At 39.3% G+C, this 23,625-nt stretch overlaps 1 protein-coding gene across 1 annotated transcript; it reads left to right on the forward strand.

Moving 5' to 3' along the window:
* Nucleotides 1-462: 462 nt before the first annotated feature.
* LOC112773069 (zinc finger BED domain-containing protein RICESLEEPER 2-like) lies at nt 463-2,640 on the forward strand. The gene is made up of 2 exons (XM_025818107.3): nt 463-2,427; nt 2,567-2,640. Exons 1-2 carry the CDS (start codon nt 492-494, stop codon nt 2,632-2,634), a joined length of 2,004 nt encoding a protein of 667 aa, XP_025673892.2. The 5' UTR covers nt 463-491; the 3' UTR covers nt 2,635-2,640.
* Nucleotides 2,641-23,625: the final 20,985 nt, after the last annotated feature.

Below are 23,625 nucleotides of genomic sequence, written 5' to 3' on the forward strand. Positions count from 1 at the left end.
AAGACTTAAATATAGGATAGCAAATGAAGACTTAACTTGCTAGCTTCCATTTTCTTTAAACCCCTTTCTGAATGTGTAACAGAAGATAGAAGCTATTGCACTCTAAAATTAATAGGTTAAAAAAAAGGGGATGGCTGAGATTCATGAGCAGAACTAGATATAAAATAAAATACAGGAAATCAGGGGCTGCCGTGCTGGTTTGGAAAGGTTTCGGAGGGTTGTTTTTTAAGTTTTAATTTTTGGTTTCAGTGTGTGTTGATCAGAATTAAGAATAATTGTCTAATTTAGTTTACTAAACATATTCTGATGCTTGAGTGACTACTTTTTATAGGGATAAGGTAGAGTTAATGTTGAAGTTTTATTGGCTGCTGTTTTTTTTTGGATTAGTTTGTGTTAATTTTAGCATGTTTGGCACCAAATTTTGAGTTATGTACACCTTGCTTTATATGCAGAGCAAGATGACTGAAAACAGTAATATTGAAGCAACAGGGATGTCCGCTAGCATTCAACCATCTTCTCCACCGTCAGGTGTTCGTAAGAATCGGTCAGCTGTCTGGGATCATTTTGATGTAGAGAATGCTACCGAGAAGAAGGCTAAATGCAAATATTGTGGTAGCTTAATACAATATGGGAATGGAACCAGCTCAATGGGTGGTCATTTGAGAAGATGCAAGCAAAATCCTAATAATGATTCGAACAAAAGAAGAAAAACAACGACCACACCGACTATAGATGAGCGTGGTGTTTTAAATTCACCTAGTGCTTCCAAATTTGACCAAGAGGAGGCTCGAAGGGCACTTGTGGAAATGTTTATTGGGGAAGAGCTACCATTTCGCTTCGTTGAAAGCCCGAAATTCCGAAAATTTGTGCATGCCCTACAAGCAAGATTCAAAGTTCCTTCACGGACTACATTAGCACGTGACATTGGAGCTCTTTATGCTGAAGAGAAGATGAAGTTGCAAGATTTTCTTTTGGCAAATTATGGTAGAGTATGTCTAACCACTGACACTTGGACTTCAATTCAAAATTTTACTTATATGAGTTTGACAGCACACTTTGTTGATTTGGATTGGAAATTACATAAAAAAATACTTAATTTTTGTCAAGTGACAAGTCATTCAGGAGAGGTTATAGGAGCAACAATTGAATCTTGTTTAAATAATTGGAATTTGAATCGGGTCTTTAGTGTGACAGTTGATAATGCCTCCTCTAACGATGTTGCAATTAAATATCTGAAGCAGCGATTGAATTCTTGGAATAGCATTATTTTGAATGGTGAATTTATTCATATGAGGTGTTGTGCACATATTATAAACTTAATTGTAAAAGAGGGGTTGAAAGAGATTGATGAATCAGTCTTGAGGATTCGTAGTGCAGTAAAGTATGTTAGATCTTCTCCATCTAGAGCTAGTAGGTTTCAAAAGTGTGTTGAACTAGAAAAAATCCAATATAAAGGCTTGCCTTGCATGGATGTTGAGACTCGGTGGAATTCTACCTATCAAATGTTAGAGGTAGCTTTGAAGCATCGCAAAGCATTTGAGTTGCTTGCTTTGAAAGATAATACCTATATAGGAGAGATGAATGGAGGAAAAGGGAGAGGTGTTCCTTCTGATTCAGACTGGGAGTATGCTGAGTCCATTGTACCATTTTTGCGAGTGTTCAGTGATGCCACTATACGTGTTTCTGGTACCTTATATGTTACCAGTGATATGTATATGAAGGAAGTATTTGCAATTGGACGATTTATTCGTCATTCTTGTGATTCTGTTGATTTTAGTACTATGTCAATGGCAGAAAGGATGAGGGTTAAGTATGAGAAGTATTGGGGCAATCCTGATTCGGTGAATATGTTGTTATTGATTGCTATCGTACTTAATCCAATGCAAAAGATTGAGTATGTCAATTATTTCTTGGATTACTTCTTTGGAGAAGAAAAAGGAGGCGAATTGAAGTCAAAGTTGTCCAAGTGCATAAAGTTACTCTATCAGCAATACCAAAGTTCTGGGGAAGCAAGTGAAGCTGATACGCAAGAAGTTCAAGCCAACAACATTAATACCGATCTTCATGGCATGGGCTTTTTTCTGCAAGCAACCGGTCGCAGAACAAATACAAGATCTGAACTTGATAGATATTTACAAGAAGAATGCGAGCCATACTCCCATAAGTTCGATATACTAAACTGGTGGAAGGTCAACTCAACCCGATTTCCAATTCTTGGAAATATGGCTCGTGAGGTATTGGCTATACCTGTTTCTACGGTAGCTTCGGAGTCTGCCTTTAGTACTGGAGGAAGAGTCCTCGATCCATACCGCAGTTCCTTAACACCTAGAATGGTAGAAGCCTTAGTCTGCACAGGAGATTGGCTTAAGGAAGATCTTTTCTCCGCTTTAGATGATGATGGTGAAGTTCTTCAACAAGTTGATCAAGGTATAAAATTTATTTCATATTTCTTGTCATTTTATTTTATTTTTGTTTTTGTTATCTTTCTATTTTAGAATTTAGGTATTAGTTACCAATTAAAAGTTGTTAAATATAGACTTGATAATTAATTTGATTCCCTTGGCAGATATATTTTCCTCTAATGATGGTGCTTGTTCTATGGCGGCATCAATTGATAATCTTGATGATGACTAGGTATGCTTAATATTCTCATTTAGTTTAATACTTTCATTCAAAGATTTGTTTTAAAATGACAAAGGTATATTTTGTTATTTGCAGATATATTTTCCTCAAAGACTGTGGTTGTTTGATGATTTTGTTGGCAACTTGGCATCTTTTGATATTTTGTTAGAGAGATATTTTGGTGGTATTCTTTTGATGTCTTGAGAATGATTAAATGTTATATAGATTAGCTATTGTCATTAGATTTATAAAGAACCAAATTCTAGTTGTAATGAACCTATACACTTTAAAATGACTTTAGTATTAATTTTACTTTTTAAAAAAATTATGGTTTAAAAATTGAATTTCTAAAAACTGGTTTTAAAAGTGGATTTTTTGTTAAAATATCTGGTTTAAAAATTGAATTTTTAAAAACTAGTTTTAAAATTGGATTTTTGGTTGAAGAAACTGGTTTTAAAACTGGATTTTCAAAAACTGGTTTTAAAACTGGATTTTTGGTTACCAAAAATCTGGTTTTAAAACTGGATTTTATAAAAAAAACCGGATTTTAGATTTGGATTTAAAAAAATCGGATTTAAAACCGGTTTTGCAAGTAAAACCGGATTTAAAACCGGTTTGTAAATAAAATCGGATTTAAATTTTAAAACCGGTTTAGAACCGGTTTTTGTTTTTTCAAACCGGTTTAGAACCGGTTTTGCTCTTCAATCCAGTTCTGGTTTGGTTTCCTAAACCATAAAACTGGTTCTGGAGTGGATCCAGTTTGGATTTTTTAAAATCCAAACCATGCCCACCCCTAGTTGCCAGGGATTGACTGTGATTGATAACTACTAGTTGTCTGATTACTTAGATTAGGCATTTTTAGATTTTGATTTGTTCTAATTTTGTGTTCTTTCCTTTTTACTTTTATTTTTAATTTCGAAAATTTGAGTTTTATTTTAGTTAAAATTTTTTCCTAAATTTTTGAAATTAAGTTTGGTGTCCCCGTAGTAGTTTTCCTTTTTAATTTTCGAAAATATTAGTATTGCTCCTTGTTTAATTTTCGAATTAGTGGTTTGCCTTTTTCTTATTTATTTTCGAAATCTTTAGGTTAAATACTTGTGTTCTTTTATTTTATTTTATTTATTTTATACAGGATACCTCACTAGGAACTCTCTGTACTCTAACAAAGAAATTTCCATTTTTCTTTGTTTTCTGTCTATTTCTAAGTAGGAACAGGAACAAGGAACCTCTTTTGATATGGCGGCACAACCAAGGAGAATACTTGGCCTTTATACTTTGCCTAGCCCAGATTTCTATGGGAATAGTATTGTTATGCCCCCTGTTGCTACAAACAATTTTGAGTTGAAGCCTTAATTGATTTCTCTAGTGCAGCAGAATTGCCAGTTTCACGGTCTCCCGCAGAAGGATCCCAGGTTGTGCATATCTAATTTCCTGTAGATCTGTGATACTATGAAGACTAATGAGGTGAATCCTGATGTTTACAAGCTACTTCTCTTTCCATTTGCTATAAAGGATAGAGCAAAGCAGTGGTTTGACACTCAACCTAAGGAAACCTTAGACACTTGGGACAAGGTAGTTAACAAATTTCTAACCTCAAAGGCTGACGAAGCTAAGGACTGATATCCAAACTTTCAGGTAGAGAGATGGTGAGTCCCTCTATGAAGCCTGAGAGAGGTACAAGTTAATGATCGGAAGATGCCCTCTGGATATGTTCACAGAGTGGATGCAGCTGCAGATATTTTATAATGACGTGTCTGAGATGGCCAAAATGTCTCTTGATAATTCTGCAGGTGGATCACTCCACATGAAAAAGACCCTAGAAAAAGCTACTGAGTTTATTGATATGGTTGCTAATAACCAATATCTATATTCTTTTGAGAGGACAACAGTGAAGGAAAAAGTCATAGAATCGAATGCCTTGAATAAACTTATTGCTCAGAACAAGGCCATGTCTCAGCAAATTAATGCTCTTACGCAACACCTAGGTTGAATGCAAATCTCAGCCGTTAATGCTCAGGATACTTCTTATGATATGAGTGGTGGTTACCCTCAAGGCGAGAATTATGAATATGGGAATTTCGTTCCTGAGCAGGTTAATTTCATGGAGAATTTCTCCAGAAACCCCAACAATGGTCTATATGCCAACAACTTTAATCAGGGGTGGAGAAATCAACTAAACTATGGATGGAGAGAGCACCCTCAGAGGCAGCAGCCGAATTCTCAGAGAGGCTTCAATCAGATTTACTTCGACAACCTCCTATTCCAACATGCTCAGCCTCAGAGCTGTCCTGACCTGGCATCCATGCTTGCAGAACTCTCTAAGAGCCAACATAGTTTTATGCAGGAAACTAGAGCTTAACTCTGGAATTTAGAGATGCAAATGGATCAGTTGCGCAACAAACACCCGAGAGACCCAGTGACACAGTTTCCACTCAAAGAGAAGAGTGTCAGGCCATTCAATTGAGAAGTGGTAAGATAGCAGGGTCAGGAACTAAAGGTGGTGAGAAGTAGACTGAAAAAGAGACACTAGAAGGGGACAATGTAGAGACAGAAGGCACCCCAAGGCTTGAAGAATGCCCAACAGTGGAGCCAGGGAGAGTGTTAAACGCCCAAGAAGACTTGAAGAATGCCCCCTCAAGGCATCCAGACAACCCTTTTCCAATCACTCTTGATACACATCCTACTTTACCCAAGACTCCAGAATACAAGCCTAAAATTCCATACCCCTAGAGACTTCAGAAGGTATCTAAGGACAAGTAGTTTTCTAAATTTTTGGAGGTTTTCAGGAAGCATCATATCAACATCCCTTTTGCAGAGGCCCTTGAACAAATGCCTATCTATGCCAAGTTCATGAAGGAGTTATTGTGTAAGAAGAGGGATTAGAGAGAAGATGAGACAGTGGTACTTACTAAGTAATGCAGTGCAATTATCCAGAAAAGCTGTAGGATCTTGGGAGCTTTCTAATTCCTTGTGCCATATGAGATACCACTATTCAGAGAGCTTTATACGATCTTGGAGCCAGCATCAACCTCATTCCTCTTTCACTAATGAAAAAGTTTCAAATTGATGAGGTAAAACCTACTCGCATTTCAATTCAACTTGCTGACCATTCTATTAAGTACCCCTTAGAGTTGTTAAGGATTTGCTTGTGAAATTATGACCCTTTATCTTTCCTGCTGATTTTGTGATATTGGATATAGAAGAGGACAAAAATGCCTCCATGATCCTTGGGAGACCTTTTTTAGCCACATCAAGAGCTCTAATTGTTATAGAAAAAGGAAAATTGGTTTTGACAGTCAATGAAGAGGAAATTGTCCTCAATTTGCTAAAAGCCTTGCAACAACCTAATGACTTCGAAGGGTGCATGAGAGTTGATATAATTGAACCTCTGATTAAAGAGGTGTGTGAAGTTGAGATACTTGATGACATTCTGAGATCCCCTTCTGAGGTTGCATTGCTTGAGCTTAATGATTCACCACCTCTGAAAGAGAAGCCTCACATGCCGAGCACAGGAGAAGGAGCCCTGAAACTTGAGTTGAAGCCTCTGCCTCCATCTTTGAAGTATGCCTTCCTGGGAGACAAAGACACTTATCCAGTGATTATTAGCTCCTCTCTGAAACAGCAGGAGAAGGAGGCGCTAATTCAGGTGCTCAAGACTCACAGAATGGCTCTACGATGAACCATTAGTGATCTAAAGAGGATTACCCCGACCAAGTGTATGCACAAGATATTGCTTGAGGATGATGCTAAACCATTGTATCGAAAGGCCCAATGAATTGGGATTTCCTTATTGGGCCAGGTCATTTTGGGGCAAGTGGATCATTTCTGAGGAAGAAGATGAGCTTCAAGAGAATGATTCGAAGTTGTTGTAGGGTGGAACCATGCAGTACCAAACACGAGATAGATCTTCCAAAGAACAAGGCTTTTTTCAAATAAGCCAATTCATTAGGCGGCTAAATCCAACCATGAAGGAAGTGGTCCAGAAAGAGGTGATGAAGCTTTGGAAAGCCGATATCATTTACCCTATTTCTAACAGTTCATGGGTAAGTCCTGTGCAAGTGGTTCCTAATAAGGGAGGGATGACAGTGATCCAGAATAAAAAGAATGAGCTCATTCTAATAAGAACTGTCACAGGATGGTGCATGTGTAATGACTACAGGAGGCTCAACAATGCTACACGCAAGGATCACTTTCCTTTACCTTTCATTGATCAGATGCTTGAGAGGTGGTGCACGAATCTCCACGCTTCATACAGCTGAACCAGCAAGTGCACTGGGTCGTCCAAGTAATACCTGAGCGAGTCAGGGTCGATCCTATGAGGATTGTGGTTTGAACCAAGCTATGGTTATCTTGCAGGTCTTTGTCAGGCGAAATCAAGAAGTTGTTGGTTTGAATGTGGTTGAAAGCATAAAAGAGATAGTGTATAAAATACTTTGTAAATTTGAATGGAATCAGTAATAGGAAGATGGTCAAGGATTGGAGTTGCTTTGTCTTTTTGAATTAACTCTGGTATTACCGTCTCCTTTGCTTGTGAATGATTTCTTCTATGGCAGGCTATATATGATCAACGCCATATGGCTATGGTCATTAATCTCCTTTGCTTCAGATCAAATACTGTATGGCCGCGGTCATCCAATTAGAACGAGGGTGAAGCTCTAGCAGTTCATTCTCTTTGGTGATCCTACTCAAAACGCCACAGACAAGGTCGAATCTTCTAGATCAGAGGATGCTGCTCCTTTGGGTTCTAGCCTCTACCACAAAGACCCTAATCTCCCCGTAAATCGGCTGAACTGGTGTCTCGAGAAGTGATGCACCACTATTTCGTGGTACATTTTAGGCTGAATTGAGTGGATTTTATCCATTATTCTTACACATATTCAAAGAATTGGCATGTTTTACATTTTCCTTCCTAATTTTGTGCTGTGATTGAAAACATGCTTCTTTGGCCTTAAATTTGCTAATTTTAATTCTCTCTTATTACCATTCGATGCCGTGATATGTGTGTTAAGTGTTTTCAGGGTTTATAGGGCAGGAATGGCTTAGAGGATGGAAAAGAAGCATACAAAAGTGGAAGGAACACAAGAAATGGAAGTTTTGAGAAGCTGGCATCGACGCGCACACGTGGACGAAGTGTACGCGTGATCAGTGCATCAGGCAAGTGATGCGTATGCATGGATGACGCGCACACGTGACCAGAGATTTGTTCAGCGACGCGTACGCGTGACAAGCGTCACGTGCTGCAATTTATAGAAAACGCTGGGGTGATTTCTGGGCTGCTTTGGACCCAGTTTCAGGCCCGAAAATACTGATTAGAGGCTGCAGAGTGGAGCTGGAAGGGGGAAATCATTCATTCATACTTTCATACACAATTTTTAGGTTTAGATATAGTTTTCCTCTCCTCTCTCTAGGTTTTAGGGTTTTAGCTTTATTTTTTCTCCAATTCAGATTTTCATCTTGCTTTATTTTAGTTTCTGTTCTACATTCTATTATTCTAGCATCCTAGTTTATCTTCTCTTGTTGATTTATTTATCTTCCAATTTAGTTTATGAACTCTTGATGTTAGATTCAATTTCCATATTAATGCAATTTATATTTTTCCATGGTTATTGTTACTCTCTTTAATTGTTAGTCATTGATGCTTGCAATTGGTTGTTTAGATTTAATATTCCTTGTTAATTTTGTCATGCTTTTATTTTATGCCTACCAAGTGTTTGATAAAATGTTTGGTAGGATTTTAAATTAGATTTTTGGTATTCTTAGCTTAGATTGAGTAATTTGGAGACTCTTGAATTGTCAAAGTCTCTTGTTGGTTGGTGATTGAAAGTTGCTAGTTAGCTTGAGCTTCACTAACTCTAGTCTTTGATTAGGACTTGTGAACTCAAGTTGAATTGTTCACTTGACTTACCTTCAATTGTTAGAGGTTAACTAAGTGATAGCAAAAGGCAATTACCATCACAAGTGACTATGATAATGGGGATAGGAATTCCAATTATCAACCCTTGCTAGGACTTTTCTTATTCGTTAGTTTATTTACCTGTTATTTACATTCCTTGCTTATTAAACTCAAAACCCAAAAATACTTTTCCATAACCAGTTATAAGTACACTTCCCCGCAATTCCTTGAGAGACGACCCGAGGTTTAAATACTTCGGTTAATTTTATTGGGTTTGCTTAAGTGACAAACAATTTAAATATTGATTGAGGTTTAATTGTCGGTTTAGATTATACTTGCAACGCGATATTTTTGTGAAAATCTTTACCGACATTTTTTCTCCGTCAAGAAGTCCCCAACGAAGTCGTGGATTAGCCGTCTGAGAGATGTATAATCAAGCTGGCGGTTTGTGCTTTCCAGTCACGTATTCACACGGACCTAAGTAAACACAGGTGGTTGTCAGGCACGCGGTCTTAGTATGATGAACAAAGCTGATTATCATGGATCATCCCATTCACCATGTTGAAGAACGAAAATACATCTTAGAATTAAATCAAACATGGATCGAAGAGAAACAGTAATACTTTTATTAATTCATAGAACAAAGCAGGGCTCCTCCCCTCAACCTAGGAGGTTTAAAAACTCATACTGATAGGAAATACAATAGTAAAAATGAAAATATGGTGTAAAGTCTTTGTCCCCCCCCCTTAATGAGAGGTGTAAAAGTCTTTAAATACTAAACTAATGACTAAGGATTACATAAGAAAGGGTAAAATAGTCTTTTAGTGCTAAAATCCACTTTTGGGGCCCACTTGGTGAGTGTTTGGGCTGTGCTTTGATGAGATCCACGTACTAGGAGGCCTCTAGGGCGTTGAACATAGGCTAAAGGGTCCTCTTTGGGCGTTTGGATGCTGGTCTCTTCTCCTTGGGTGCTGGACGCTTGGAAGGGGGCAGGAGGCTGGCGTTGGGTGCCAGTTTTGGGGCTTCTAATCTGAAGCAAAGTATAGACTATTATACATTTCTGGAAAGCTCTGAAAGTCATCTTTCCATATCCATTAAGAATGCTCTATTTGGACTTTTATAGCTCCAGAAAAGCTCTTCTGAGTGCAAGGAGGTCAGATCTGGGCAGCATCTACAGTGCTTTCTCTGTCTCTGAATCAGACTTTTGCTCCAGCTTCTCAATTTTAGCCAAAAAATACCTGAAATTGCATAAAAATACACAAACTCAAAGTAGAATCCAAAAATCTGAATTTAACACTAAAATCTATAAAAACTTAATAAAAACTAAACAAAACATGCTAAAAATTATATGAAAATGATGCAAAAAAGCGTATAAAATATCTGCTCAACAAGAGGTTAGCCGGTCATGCTTTCTACTATTTTCTAGATGGATACTCTGGCTATAATTAGATTGCTGTAGATCCTCAAGATCAAGATAAGACGGCGTTCACTTGTCCTTTTGGAGTATTTGCTTATCGAAGGATGCCGTTTGGACTCTGTAATGTCCCAACAACGTTTTAGAGGTGTATGCTTTCTATTTTCTCAAACATGGTTGAAAATTTCATTGAGTACCTTCTAATCAAGCAGGATTCTAAACCAAGATTGATCATATGAATACTACTTCTTCAGGAGTTTGACATTGAGATTAAAGACAGGAAAGGGTCAGAAAATCAAGTGGTTGATCATCTGTCCAGGATCGGACATGAAGAAGGGACCCCACCCCCACTGTTATGAGTAAGACCTTCCCAGATGTGCAACTCCTCATGATTCAGAGGGCTCCGTGGTTTGCAGATATTGCAAACTACAAGGCCATGAGGATCATCTTCAAGGAGTACACTAAACAGCAAGTAAGAAAGCTGTTGAACGATGCCAAGTACTACTTGTGGGAAAAACCTTATCTTTTTAAGAGATGCTGGTGCGCGGAATTACACTTCACACAACTGAAACAGCAAGTGCACTGGGTCGTCCAAGTAATACCTAAGTGAGTCAAGGTCGATCCCACGAGGATTTTTGTCTTGAATCAAGCTATGGTAATCTTGTAGATCTTAGTCAGGCGGATAGAAAAGTGGGTTGGTTGTTTAGAACACATAAAAGTAAAATAAAGATAACGTTACTCAGTTAATGGTGAATGCAATATAAGAAGATGGTTAAGGCTTCGGAGATGCTTTATTCTTTTGGAGCAATTTGGTTTTACTATCTCCTCCAACTGTGAATGATTTCTTCTATGGCAGGCTGTATGTGATTAATGCCTTTCTTGAGAGGTCGCCGATTCTCCTCTAGAGCTGAACACCAGGGTTAGTGCGCATCCAGTCTGATTGAGGGTGAAGTTCCTGCAGTCCATTCCCCTTAGTGATCCTACTCGAAACGCCATAGACAAGGTCAAATCTTCTGAATCAGAGAATGCTACGCCTTTGGTTCTAGCCTCTACCACAAAGACTCTAATCTCCCCATACCTCGGCTGAATTGGTGTCTCGAGAAGTCCTCGACGAAGTCGTAGATTAGCCATCTAAGAGAAGTATAACTAAGCTAGTGGTTCATCATTGTCCGATGAAAGACTCATTCTGAACCCATGTAGAATGAGATAACCTTGTGCCGATTCAACGCATTCATAATGATGAAGAACGAAGATACATCTTAGAATAGAGAATCAAACACGGATTGAAGATAAAATACTAATACTTTTATTAATGCATAAAACTCAGCAGAGCTCCTCCCCTCAACCTAGGAGGTTTAGAGACTCATACTGATAGAAAATACAATGAAATGTGTAAAGTGTTCGAAAGGGTCTCTCCTCTCCTCAAAAGTATAAAATTTCTCAAATAAATACTAGACTAATGACTAAGGATTACATAAGAAGGGTAAAACATTCTTTTATTGCAAAAATCCACTTCTCGGGCCCACTTGGTAAGTGCTTGGGCTGAGAAAGAGAGTAAGCCACGTGCTAGGAGGGCTCTAGAACATTGAACGCTGGCTAGGGGCACCTTCTTGGGCGTTGGACACCAAAATAGGGTAGATGGCTGGCGTTGAGTCCCAGTTTTCGGCCTTTAATTCTGAAGCAAAGTATGAACTATTATACATTTCTAGAAAGCCCTGGATGTTAGCATTCCATAGCCATTGAAAACGCTCCATTTGGACTTCTGTAGCTCCAGAAAAGCTCCTTCGAGTGCACAGAGGTCAGATCTTGACAGCATCTGTTGTGCTTTCTCTGCCTCTGAATCAGACTTTTGCTCCAGCTCCTCAATTTCAGCCAGAAAATACCTGAAATTGCATAAAAATACACAAACTCATAGTAGAATCTAAAAATGTGAATTTTTCATTAAAACCTATGAAAACTTAATAAAACTTAAACAAAACATACTAAAAACTATATGAAAATGATGCCAAAAAGCGTATAAAATATCCGCTCATCACAACACCAAACTTAAACTGTTGCTTGTCCCCAAGCAACTAAAAACAAAGTAGGATAAAAAGAAGATTAAGATACAATAAATCTCAGAGTTTTCAATGAAGCTCAGTTTCAATTAGATGAGCAGGACTTAGTAGCTTTTTGCTTCTGAATAGTTTTGGCATCTCATTATCCGTTGAAACTCATAAGTGTTGGCATCCTTAGGAACTTAAAATCTAGATAATATTATTGACTCTCCTAGTTTAGTTCTTTTTGATTCTTGAACACAGCTTTTTAGAGTCTTGGCCGTGACCCTAAGCACTTTGTTTTCCAGTATTACCACCAGATACATAAATGCCACAGACACTTAACTGGGTGAACCCCTTAGGATTGTGATTCAGCTTTGCTAGAATCCCCAGATAGAGGTGTCCAGAGTTCTTAAGCACACCCTTTTTGCTTTGGATCACGACTTTAACTGCTCAGTCTCAAGCTTTTCACTTGACACCTTCACACCACAAGCATATAGTTAGGAACACTTTTCATTTGAAGTGCTTAGCCCAAGATTTTGTTTCTTTTAAGCTCTCCTAACCATTGATGCTCAAATCCTTGGATCCTTTTACCCTTGCCTTTTGGTTTAAAGGGTTATTGGCTTTTTGCTCTTGCCTTTTGGTTTAAAGAGCTATTGGCTTTTTCTGCTTTTTATTTCTCTTTTTTTTTTAATTACTTTTTGCTGCTTTTTCTTACTTTAAGAATCAATTTTAGGATTTTTCAGATCACCAATAATACTTCTCTTTTATCATCATTCTTTCAAGAGCCAACATTCTTAGTTCCAATTTCAAATATGCACTATTCATTCATACATTCAGAAAATAAAAGCAATGCCACCACATCAAAATAATTGACTATTCTTATTATAGAACTCGAAATTCATGTATCTCTCAATTCTTTTTCAAATAAAATTTTCTTTTAAGTAAAGTGAGAGATATATGGAAAATTTTATAACTTTAAAACGTAGATGATCATGCAACAAGAACAAGAGAACAGACAATAAAACATGACAGAAAATAGAAAAATATCATAAGAAAAGGGGATTAAGAGAACGAATCCAACTTAGTAATGGCGGCTACTACTCCTCCCTGAGGATTCAATGTAGTGCTTGATCTCTTCAATGTCACGCCCTTGTCTCTGTTGTTCTTCCCTTAGAGCCCTTTGATCTTCTCTTATTTCATTGAGGATGATGGAATGCTCTTGATGCTCCAACCTCTATTGCTCCATATTAGTGTTCAATTCTCCAAGAGAATTATGCAATTGGTCCCAATAGCCTTGAAGAGGAAATTACATCCCTTGAGGCATCCCAGGGATTTCTTGCTGAGGCGGTTGTACAGGCTCATGTGCATGCTCTCTAGTTTGCTCCATCCTCTTCTTAGAGATGGGCTTGTCCTCTTCAATGAAGATGTCTCCCTCTATGACAATTCCAGCTGAACTGCATAGGTGACATATGAGGTGAGAGAATGCCAACCTTGCTTTGGTGGAAGGCTTTTCAGCTATCTTGTATAATTCTTGAGGTATCACCTCATGTACTTCTACCTCACTCCCAATCATGATGCAATGGATCATGATGGCTCAGTCTATGGTCACTTCTAATCAATTGTTAGTAGGGATGATAGAGCGTTGGATGAATTCCAACCATCCTCTAGCTATGGGCTTGAGGTAAAGCCTTCTTAATTGAATGGGCTTGCCTTGGGAATTCTTTTTCCACTATGCTCCTTCCACACAGATGTCTGAGAGCACTTGATCTAGTCTTTAATCAAAGTTGACTCTTGTAGTGTAAGGATGTGGGTCTCCTTACATCAAAGGCAAGTTGAACGCCAACCTCACACTTTCCGGACTAAAGTCCAAGATTCTCCCTCGGACCATGGTGCTCCAATTATTGGGATTTGGGTTCACACTAATGTCATGGTTTTTTGTGACCTATGCATTAGCATAGAACTCTTGCACCAATAAAATCCCAACCTCTTGGATGGGATTGGTTAGGACTTCCCAACCTCTTCTCCGAATCTCTCTTTGAATTTCCAGATACTCATTCTTCTTAAGCCTGAAAGGGACCTCAGGGATCACCTTCTTCTCTGCCACTAGTTTATAGAAGTGGTCTTGGTGGGCTTTGGTGATGAATTTTTCTATCTCTTAAGATTCGGAGGTGGCAGCTACGGCCTTTCCTTTCTTATTTCTAGAGGGTTCTCCAACCTTTGGTGCCATAAGTGGTAATGGAAAGCAAAAAAGCAACGCTTTTCTCACACCAAACTTAAAAGTTTTGCTCGTCCTCCAGCAAAAATAAATAAAAGAGAAGAATAGAGTAAAAGAAGAAGAAAATAGATGGAGATGGAAGGAGAGCAGGAATTTGTCCAATGGGGCTTTAGAGTGAATGAAGTGTGTGTATGAAGGGTTAGTAAGAGTGGGTATTTATAGGAGTGGGCTAGGGTAGGGTTTGATCATGGGTGGGGTAAATGGGAGGGAAATTTGATTTTGAATTGGGTGGGGGTTAGTGGATGTTATGATGGTTTTGGGAAAGTGATATGGATGTGATTGGGCTAGGGTTTATAGGGAAGAGTATATAAGGAAGTGTGAAAAAGAAGAGAGAAGAAGTGGGGTAGGTAAAGATGTTGTGAGACCCACTGGTCCTGAGAGGCTAGGGAATTTAGATTCCCTGCCCTTTTTCATGGGCGTTGAACGCCCAGCACTATGCTCTTGGCTGGCGTTCAACACCAGCTATGCTGCCAATTGGGGCGTTGAACACCCAGGCTATGCCCGTGGCTGGCGTTCAACATCAGTAAGTATGCCAATTTGAGTATTGAACACCCAGCCAGTGCTCCCTGGCTAGCGTTCAACGCTAGCAAGACACTTTATCCAGAGTGGTCTATTTTCATTGCTGAACCTTTATGTCTCTGTTTCCACTACTGCATATGATCACGAACCTAAAGAAATAACTAAAAAAAATTGAAGAAATTAATAAGAAATAGAAATAACTAAATAGGGTTGGGTTGCCTCCCAACAAGCGCTTCTTTAACATCACTAGCTTGACGGTTAGCTCCTTACGGAAGATTGATATGGGCTCAGAATTTCGCATCTTCCAGTGAACTTTCTTCCTGTCTTCTCATGAATGAGCTCCACATGCTTTAGAGATAAGACACGACTCACTGTATGTGGTATGACTGACTTCTTGGTGAAGACAACTTTCGTGCCAGGTGAGAGGCCTTCAGTCGGGACTTTCTTGTCCCTCCAGCCTTTAGGTACTTTCTTCTTAGTACCTTTGTTCTCAGTGCTTGTTGATGGCTATCCAACACCAAACTTAGAATTGATGTTTGGGGGTTTAGTAAAGCTCTACACTGAAAGAGATGGTTGGAACACTAAGTGTTGTACAGTTATCTCTCTTTTTTCAGAAGGAGAGTTGGGGTGAGGCATCTTGAATAGAATGTGATCCTTCCCTAGTTGTAAAATCAGTTCTCCCATAGCTACATCAATGATAGCATTGGCAGTGGATAGGAAAGGTCTTCCAAGGATGATGGATTCATCCTCATCTTCCCCAGTATCTAACATTATGAAATTTGCAAGGATGTAAAGGTCTTCAACCTTCACCAAGACATCCTCTACTAAGCCGTATGCTTTCTTCATTGACTTGTCTGCCATCTCTAGTGAGATATTTGTAGCTTGTACCTCAAAAATTCTCAACTTCTCCATTACAGAGAGTGGCATGAGATTTATACTTGACCCTAAGTCACACAGAGCCTTCTCAAAGATCATGGTGCCTATGGTGCAAGAAATTCGGAAGCGTCAGGGATCCGGAAGCTTTTGAGGTAGCTTCTGCTGAACCAAAGCATTGAGTTCTTTGGTAAGCACTAGAGGTTCTTCCTCTATAGGTTTTGTGCCAAACATCTTGATATTTAGCTTCATAAGAGCTCCTAGGTATCGAGCAACTTGCTCTTTCCTAGTTTCCTCATCCTTATCAAAGGATGAGTATTCATCAGAACTCATGAATTGCAAGAGTGCTTGCAAAGGAACCTCTATGGTCTCTACATGAGCCTTGGCTTCCTTTAATTCTTGGATAGGAATTTTTTCAGTGGGTGCTGAACACCCAGTGGGTGTGCCTTTACGAGCGTTCAATGTCAGTTCTGGTGGTTCTTTGGGCGTTGAACGCCTATCATACATCCCTCCACTAGCGTTTAACACCAGTTTCTTTGCCAAGTTGGGCATTGAATGCCAGTAAGACCTTCCTTACTGGCGTTCAACACCAAATTCCCTGCCAGTTTGGGCGTTGAATGCTCAGTGAGGGCTTCCTCACTGGCGTTCAACGCCAGCTTCTGTGCCAGCTTGGGCGTTGAACGCCCAGTGAGGTCTTCCTCACTAGCGTTCAATGCCATCTCAGTTTCTTCAGATTTGGCCTAATCCTCAGTGGTGATGGCCTTGCACTCTTCTCTTGGGTTTACTTCAGTATTACTAGGAAGAGTGTCAGGAAGAGTCTCAAGGATTCTCTTGCTCATTTGACCAACTTGTACCTCCAAATTTCTAATGGAGGATCTTGTTTCAGTTATGAAACTATGAGTGGTCTTAGAGAGGTTAGAGACTATAGTGACTAAGTCAGAAAGGTCCTGCTTAAGAGTCTCCATATTCCCTTGAGAATATGGGAATGGTAGCCTGTTATTGAACCTATTCTGGGTTCTTCCACTATGATTATTATTGAAGCCTTGCTGAGGCTTCTGTTGATCCTTCCATGAAAGGTTAGGATGATTCCTCCATAAGGGATTGTAGGTATTTCCATAGGGTTCTCCCATGTAATTCACCTCTTCCATGGTGGGTTGATCAGGATCATAAGCTTCTACTTCAGATGAAGCTTCTTGAGTCCTGCCAGCTACAGCTTGCATTCCAGTCAAATGCTGAGAGATCATATTGACCTGTTGGGTCAAGATCTTGTTCTGAGCCAATATGGCATTCAGAGCGTCAACTTCAAAAACTCCTTTCTTCTGAAGGACCCCATTGTTCACAGGATTTCTCTCAGAGGTATACATGAATTGGTTGTTTGCAACCATCTCAATGAATTCTCTTACCTCCTCAGGCATTTTCTTCATGTGTAGTGATCTACCAGCAGAATTGTCCAATGATATTTTGGACATCTTAGACAGACCATCATAGAAGATACCTAGGATAGACCATTCTGAGAGCATGTCAGGAGGACACCTCCTGATCAGTTGCTTGTATCTTTTCCAAGCTTCATAGAGGGATTTACCTTCTTTTTGTCTGAAGGTTTGAACTTCTAATCCTGATTTTGCTCATCTTTTGAGGAGGAAAGAACTTGGCCAAGAAAGCATTGACCAATTTTTTCCAAGAGTCTAGGCTTTCCTTAGGTTGAGAGTCCAACCATATCCTAGCTCTGTCTCTAACCGCAAAGGGAAAGAGCATAAGTCTGTATACCTCAGGATCCACTCTATTGGTCTTAACAGTGTCACAGATTTGCAAGAATTTAGATAGAAACTGATGTGGATCTTCTAGTGGAAGTCCATGGAATTTGTAATTCTGTTGCATTAGAGAGACTAATTGAGGTTCAAGCTCAAAGTTGTTTGCTCTAATGGCAGGTATGGAGATACTTCTTCCATAGAAATCAGAGGTTGGTATGGTGTAGTCACCAAGAACCTTTCTTGCATCTTCTCCATTGTTAGCATTGTCTGTCATGTCTTCTGCTTCTTGTTCAAAATTTTCTGAGAGGTTTCTTCCAGATTGTTATGCTTTAGCATTATTGTGCTTTAGCATGCTGAGATGTGCAAGTGGATGGGTGGCTCTAACTAACGTTTTTCTCCAAGGATTGTGCAGATGGACTTGTTTGTCTCCCCATTTAAAAGCTTTCCCTTTTCCTTCTTTGATGGCCATCCTAAAAGAAGAGGAAAAGAAGAAAAGTAACCCAGAAATAAAGATAGGAAACAAATAAAGTATGGGTGGGTTAATGCCAAATAATAAGGGTCTCAATTACATGGTAGCTACAACATGCAAGTGAGAAAATAGTAGAAGCAAATGGCATATCAATAGTGCAAAAGTTGCAACAATGGAGGAGAGAGTGTAGGTCATGAAAGACAATATAAGTTCAAATCATTGCAAAAGGAATACAAGTGTCATAAAAGAGTAGCATTGACCTATAAATAATATTACCCAACAATGGGAACAAGTCACTGGTGCACGAAATTACAATCACACTTTTGCAATCTCGTACCACTAACCAGCAAGTGCACTGGGTCGTCCAAGTAATACCTTACGTGAGTAAGGGTCGAATCCCACAGAGATTCTTGGCTTGAAGCAATCTATGGTTATCTTGTAACTCTTAGTCAGGATGTCAATTATAATTATCAGTTCGAATTGCGAAGAATAAAAGAGCATGAAATAAATACTTGTTTGCTGTAATGGAGAATATGTTAGAGTTTTGGAGATACTTTGTCTTCTGAATCTCTGCTTTCCTACTGTCATCTTCTTCACGCACGCAAAGTTCCTCCTATGGCAAGCTGTGTGTTGGTGGATCACCATTGTCAACGGCTATCATCTAGGGGTGAGCACGGGTAGCGGGTACCCAATTACCCGTCCGAACCCAAATTAAACCAATTAAATCGGTTCTGGAACCAATGGGTAAGTGGGTCTAACCCGAACCAAACTGATGATCTTTGTTAGTGATTGGTTCGGGTATCGGTTCTGAGGATGCGGAACCCGAACCAACCCGCAAACCCGATCATATATTAATTAAATAAAAAAAATAAAAAATATATATGACTTTTTCATTAGACAAAAATTATTCACTATTAGTATGTTTGGATTTTAATGAGTTTAGTTTTTAATGTATTTGGTATTTAACATGTTTGGATTATTTCTATTGATGTTACATGTTTATTGTACTTATTGAATTTTTAAGATAAAAATTTGGTTTTTTTTTATGAATTTCAAAGTCATCGGGTACCCAATTACCCAAACCGAACCAATCCATTCTTAATCGGTTTGGTTTGGTTCGGGTACATATACAAAAAAACACAAATCCGAACCAAACCAAACCAATTATATTTTGATCGGTTCGGTTCTAATTTTACCATAAACCTGAACCAAACCGACCCGTGCTCACCCCTACCATCCGTCCTCTCAGTGAAAATGGTCCAGGTGCGCTGTCACCGCACGGCTAATCATCTGTCAGTTCTCACTCATGCTGGAATAGGATCTATTGATCCTTTTGTGTCTGTCACTATGCCCAACCCTTGTGAGTTTGAAGCTCATCATAGTCATTCAATCCCTGAATCCTACTCGGAATACCACAGACAAGGTTTAGACTTTCCAGATTCTCAAGAATGCTGACAATGGATTCTAGCTTATACCACAAAGATTCTGATTAAGGAATCCAAGAGATACTCATTCAACCGAAAGAAGAACAGAGGTGGTTGTTAGGCATGCGTTCATAGGTTGAGAATGGTGATGAGTGTCACGGATCATCACATCCATCATATTGAAGTGCAAATGAACATCTTAGATAGAAACAAGCGTGTTTGAATAGAAAACAGAAATAATTGCATTAATTCATCGAGACAATGTAGAGCTCCTCACCCGCAACAATGGAGTTTAGAGACTCATGCTGTCAAAGAGTACAAAGTTCAGATCTAAAAATGTCATGAGATGTAAAATAAATCTCTAAAAGTTGTTTAAATACTAAACTAGTAACCTAGGTTTACAGAAAATGAGTAAACTATGATAGATAGTGCAGAAATCCACCTCCGGGGCTCACTTGGTGTGTGCTGGGACTGAGACTTAAGCTTTACACGTGCCTAGGCTGTTTTGGGCGTTTAACTCCAACTTGTAACCTGTTTCTGGCGTTTAACGCCAGAATATGGCAGAGAACTGGCGTTGAACGCCAGTTTGCGTCATCTAAAATCAGGCAAAGTATGAACTATTATATATTGCTGGAAAGCTCTGGATGTCTACTTTCCAACGCAATTAAGAGCGCGCCATTCGGGCTCCTGTAGCTCCAGAAAATCCACTTTGAATGCAGGGAGGTCAGAATCCAACAGCATCTGCAGTCCTTCTTCAGCCTCTGAATCAAATTTTTGCTCAGGTCCCTCAATTTCAGCCAGAAAATACCTGAAATCACAGAAAAACACACAAACTCATAGTAAAGTCTAGAAATGTGAATTTTGCTTAAAAACTAATAAAAATATACTAAAAACTAACTAAATCATACTAAAAATTATATAAAAACAATGCTAAAAAGCGTATAAATTATCCGCTCATCACAACACCAAACTTAAGTTGTTGCTTGTCCCCAAGCAACTGAAAATCAAATAGGATAAAAAGAAGAGAATATACTATAAATTTCAAAATATCAATGAAACTTAACTCCAATCAGATGAGCGGGACTAGTAGCTTTTTGCCTCTTAAATAGTTTTGGCATCTCACTTTATCCATTGAGGTTCAGAATGATTGGCATCTATAGGAACTCAGAATTCCGATAGTGTTATTGATTCTCCTAGTTCAGTATGTTGATTCTTGAACACAGCTACTTTATGAGTCTTGGCCGTGGCTCTAAGCACTTTGTTTTCCAGTATTACCACCGGATACATACATGCCACAGACACGTAACTGGGTGAACCTTTTCAGATTGTGACTCAGCTTTGCTAAAGTCCCCAATTAGAGATGTCCAGGGTTCTTAAGCACACTCTTCTTTTGCTTTGGACCTCGACTTTAACCACTCAGTCTCAAGTTTTCACTTGACACCTTCACGCCACAAGCACATGGTTAGGGACATCTTGGTTTAGCCGCTTAGGCCAGGATTTTATTCCTTTAGGCCCTCCTATCCACTGATGCTCAAAGCCTTGGATCCTTTTTTACCCTTGCCTTTTGGTTTTAAGGGCTATTGGCTTTTTGCTCTTGCCTTTTGGTTTAAAGAGCTTTTGGCTTTTTCTGCTTGCTATTTCTTTTTCTTTCTCTCTTTTTTTTCTTTTTTTTTCGCCATTTTTCTTTTCTTTCCCTTTTTTTCGCAAGCTTTTGTATTCACTGCTTTTTCTTGCTTTAAGAATCAATTTTATGATTTTTCAGATTATGAATAATATTTCTCCTTTTCATCATTCTTTCAAGAGCCAACATATTTAACATTCATAAACAACAATATCAAAAGACATATGCACTGTTCAAGCATTCATTCAGAAAACAAAAAGTATTGTCACCACATCAAAATAATTAAACTAATTTCAAGGATGAATTCGAAACCATGTACTTCTTGTTCTTTTGTTTTTAGAACAGTTTTCATTTAAGAAAGGTGATGGATTCATATGACATTCATAGCTTTAAGACATAGACACTTAGACACTAGTGATCATGTAATGAAGACACAAACATAGACAAACATGATAAGCATAAAAACCGAAAACAAAAAATAAATAGACAAGGAGATTAAGGAATGAGTCCACCTTAGTGTGGGTGGCGTCTTCCTCTTGAGGATCCTATGGAGTGCTTGAGCTCCTCAATGTCTCTTCCTTGCCTTTATTACTTCATCCCTAGTGATTTTGGTGCTCCTATCCTTAGTTGCTCCCAATAGTTGTGTGGAGGAAAATGTATCCCTTGAGGTATCTCAGGGATTCCTTGATGAGGGAATTCCTCATGCTCTTGTTGTGCAGTCAAATGCTTTACTACTGAGCTATGGACCCTTGAGATGAATCTCTCCATCTCCCATGACTCGGAGGTGGAAGCTTTTGTCTTCCCTTTCCTCTTTCTAGAGGTTTCTCTGGCCTTATGTGCCATAAATGGTTATGGAAAAACAAAAAGCCACTGCTTTTACCACACCAAACTTAGAAGATTTTCTCATCCTCGAGCAAAAGAAGAAAGAAGTGAGTAGAAGAAGAAAATGGAGGAGATGGAGGTGTGTGAATGGTTTGAATATGAGTGGGTGGGTGTAGGTGGGTTGTATGATGGGGAAGAGTGGATGGAAAGGTGTGAAGAGGAGAGAAGAAGAGTTGTGGTAGGTGGGGATCCTGTGGGATCCACAGATCCAGTGGGGTCAAGGACTTAGTATCCCTGCTCCAATTAGGCGTGCAAAACGCCCTCAGAGTGCATGTCTGGCGTTAAACGCCAGCTTGCTGCTTGTTTCTGGCGTTTAACGCCACTTCCATGCTCTGTTCTGGCGTTAAACGCCAGTCTGGTGCTTGTTTCTGGCGTTTAACGCTAGCTTGATGCTTCTTTCTGGCATTAAACGCCAGTTTGATGCTTCTTACTGGCGTTTAAACGCCAGTAAGTTCTTCCTCCAGGGTGAGCTGTTTCTTCTGCTGTTTTTCATTCTATTTTTGATTTTTCAATAGTTTTTGTGACTTCACATGATCATCAACCTAAACAAATCATAAAATAAAAATGGAAAACAAAAAATTAACATAGATAAGTAAAAATTGGGTTGCCTCCCAATAAGCACTTCTTTATTGTCTTTAGCTGGACTTGACTGAGCTTTTAATCTAGTCTCAGCTTTGAGCATTCTTACTCAACATTGCCTTCAAGATAGTGCTTGACTCTCTGTCCATTAACAATGAACTTCTTATTAGAATCAATGTCTTGAAGCTCCACATAGCCATATGGTGACACACTTGTAATCACATATGGTCCCCTCCACCGGGATTTCAGTTTCCCGGGGAATAGCCTGAGCCTAGAGTTAAACAACAGAACCTTTTGTCCTAGTTCAAAGACTCTAGATGACAGCTTTCTGTCATGCCACCTTTTTTATTTCTCTTTGTAAAGCTTGGCATTTTCGAAAGCAGTGAGTCTGAATTCCTCTAGCTCATTCAGCTGGAGCAATCTTTTTTCTCCAGCTAATTTGGCATCAAAGTTTAGGAATCTGGTTGCCCAGTAGGCCTTATGCTCCAGTTCCACGGGCAGATGACAGGCCTTACCATACACAAGTTGGTATGGAGAGGTCCCTATAGGAGTCTTGAATGCTGTTCTGTAAGCCCACATAGCATCATCCAAGCTTCTCGCCCAATCCTTTCTATGGGTACTTACAGTCCGTTCCAGAATTCTTTTTAGTTCTCTGTTAGAGACTTCAGCTTGCCCATTTGCCTGTGGATGATATGGAGTTGCCATCTTGTGGCTAATTCCATATCGGACCATAGCAGAGTAAAGCTGTTTATTGCAGAAATGAGTGCCCCCATCACTGATTAGTACTCTAGGGATACCAAACCTGCTGAAGATATGTTTCTGGAGGAACTTTAGCACTGTCTTAGTATCATTAGTGGGTGTGGCAATGGCCTCTACCCATTTGGATACATAGTCGACTACCACCAGAATATAAGTGTTTGAGTGTGATAGTGGGAAAGGCCCCATGAAGTCAATACCCCATACATCAAACAACTCAGTCTCCAAGATTCCTTGTTGAGGCATGACGTAGCCATGAGGCAGATTACCAGATCTCTGGCAACTGTCACAGTTACGTACAAACTCTCGAGAATCTCTATAGAGGGTAGGCCAGTAGAAGCCACATTGGAGGACCTTGGTGGCTGTTCACTCACCTCCGAAATGGCCTCCATATTGTGACCCATGGCAATGCCATAAGATCTTTTGTGCTTCTTCTCTGGGCACACACCTACGGATTATTCCGTCCGCACATCTCTTAAAGAGATAGGGTTCATCCCACAAGTAGTAC

The sequence above is a fragment of the Arachis hypogaea genome, chromosome 18 (genome assembly GCF_003086295.3).
Source record: "Arachis hypogaea cultivar Tifrunner chromosome 18, arahy.Tifrunner.gnm2.J5K5, whole genome shotgun sequence".
Taxonomy (NCBI): Eukaryota; Viridiplantae; Streptophyta; class Magnoliopsida; order Fabales; family Fabaceae; genus Arachis; species Arachis hypogaea.

Excerpts from the sequence above, each read along its gene's own strand:
- LOC112773069 (XM_025818107.3), top strand. The coding sequence starts at position 492 with ATGTCCGCTAGCATTCAACCATCTTCTCCACCGTCAGGTGTTCGTAAG. Across the intron at positions 2,428-2,566 it reads TCTTCAACAAGTTGATCAAG|ATATATTTTCCTCTAATGAT; the intron begins GTATAAAATTTA and ends TTCCCTTGGCAG.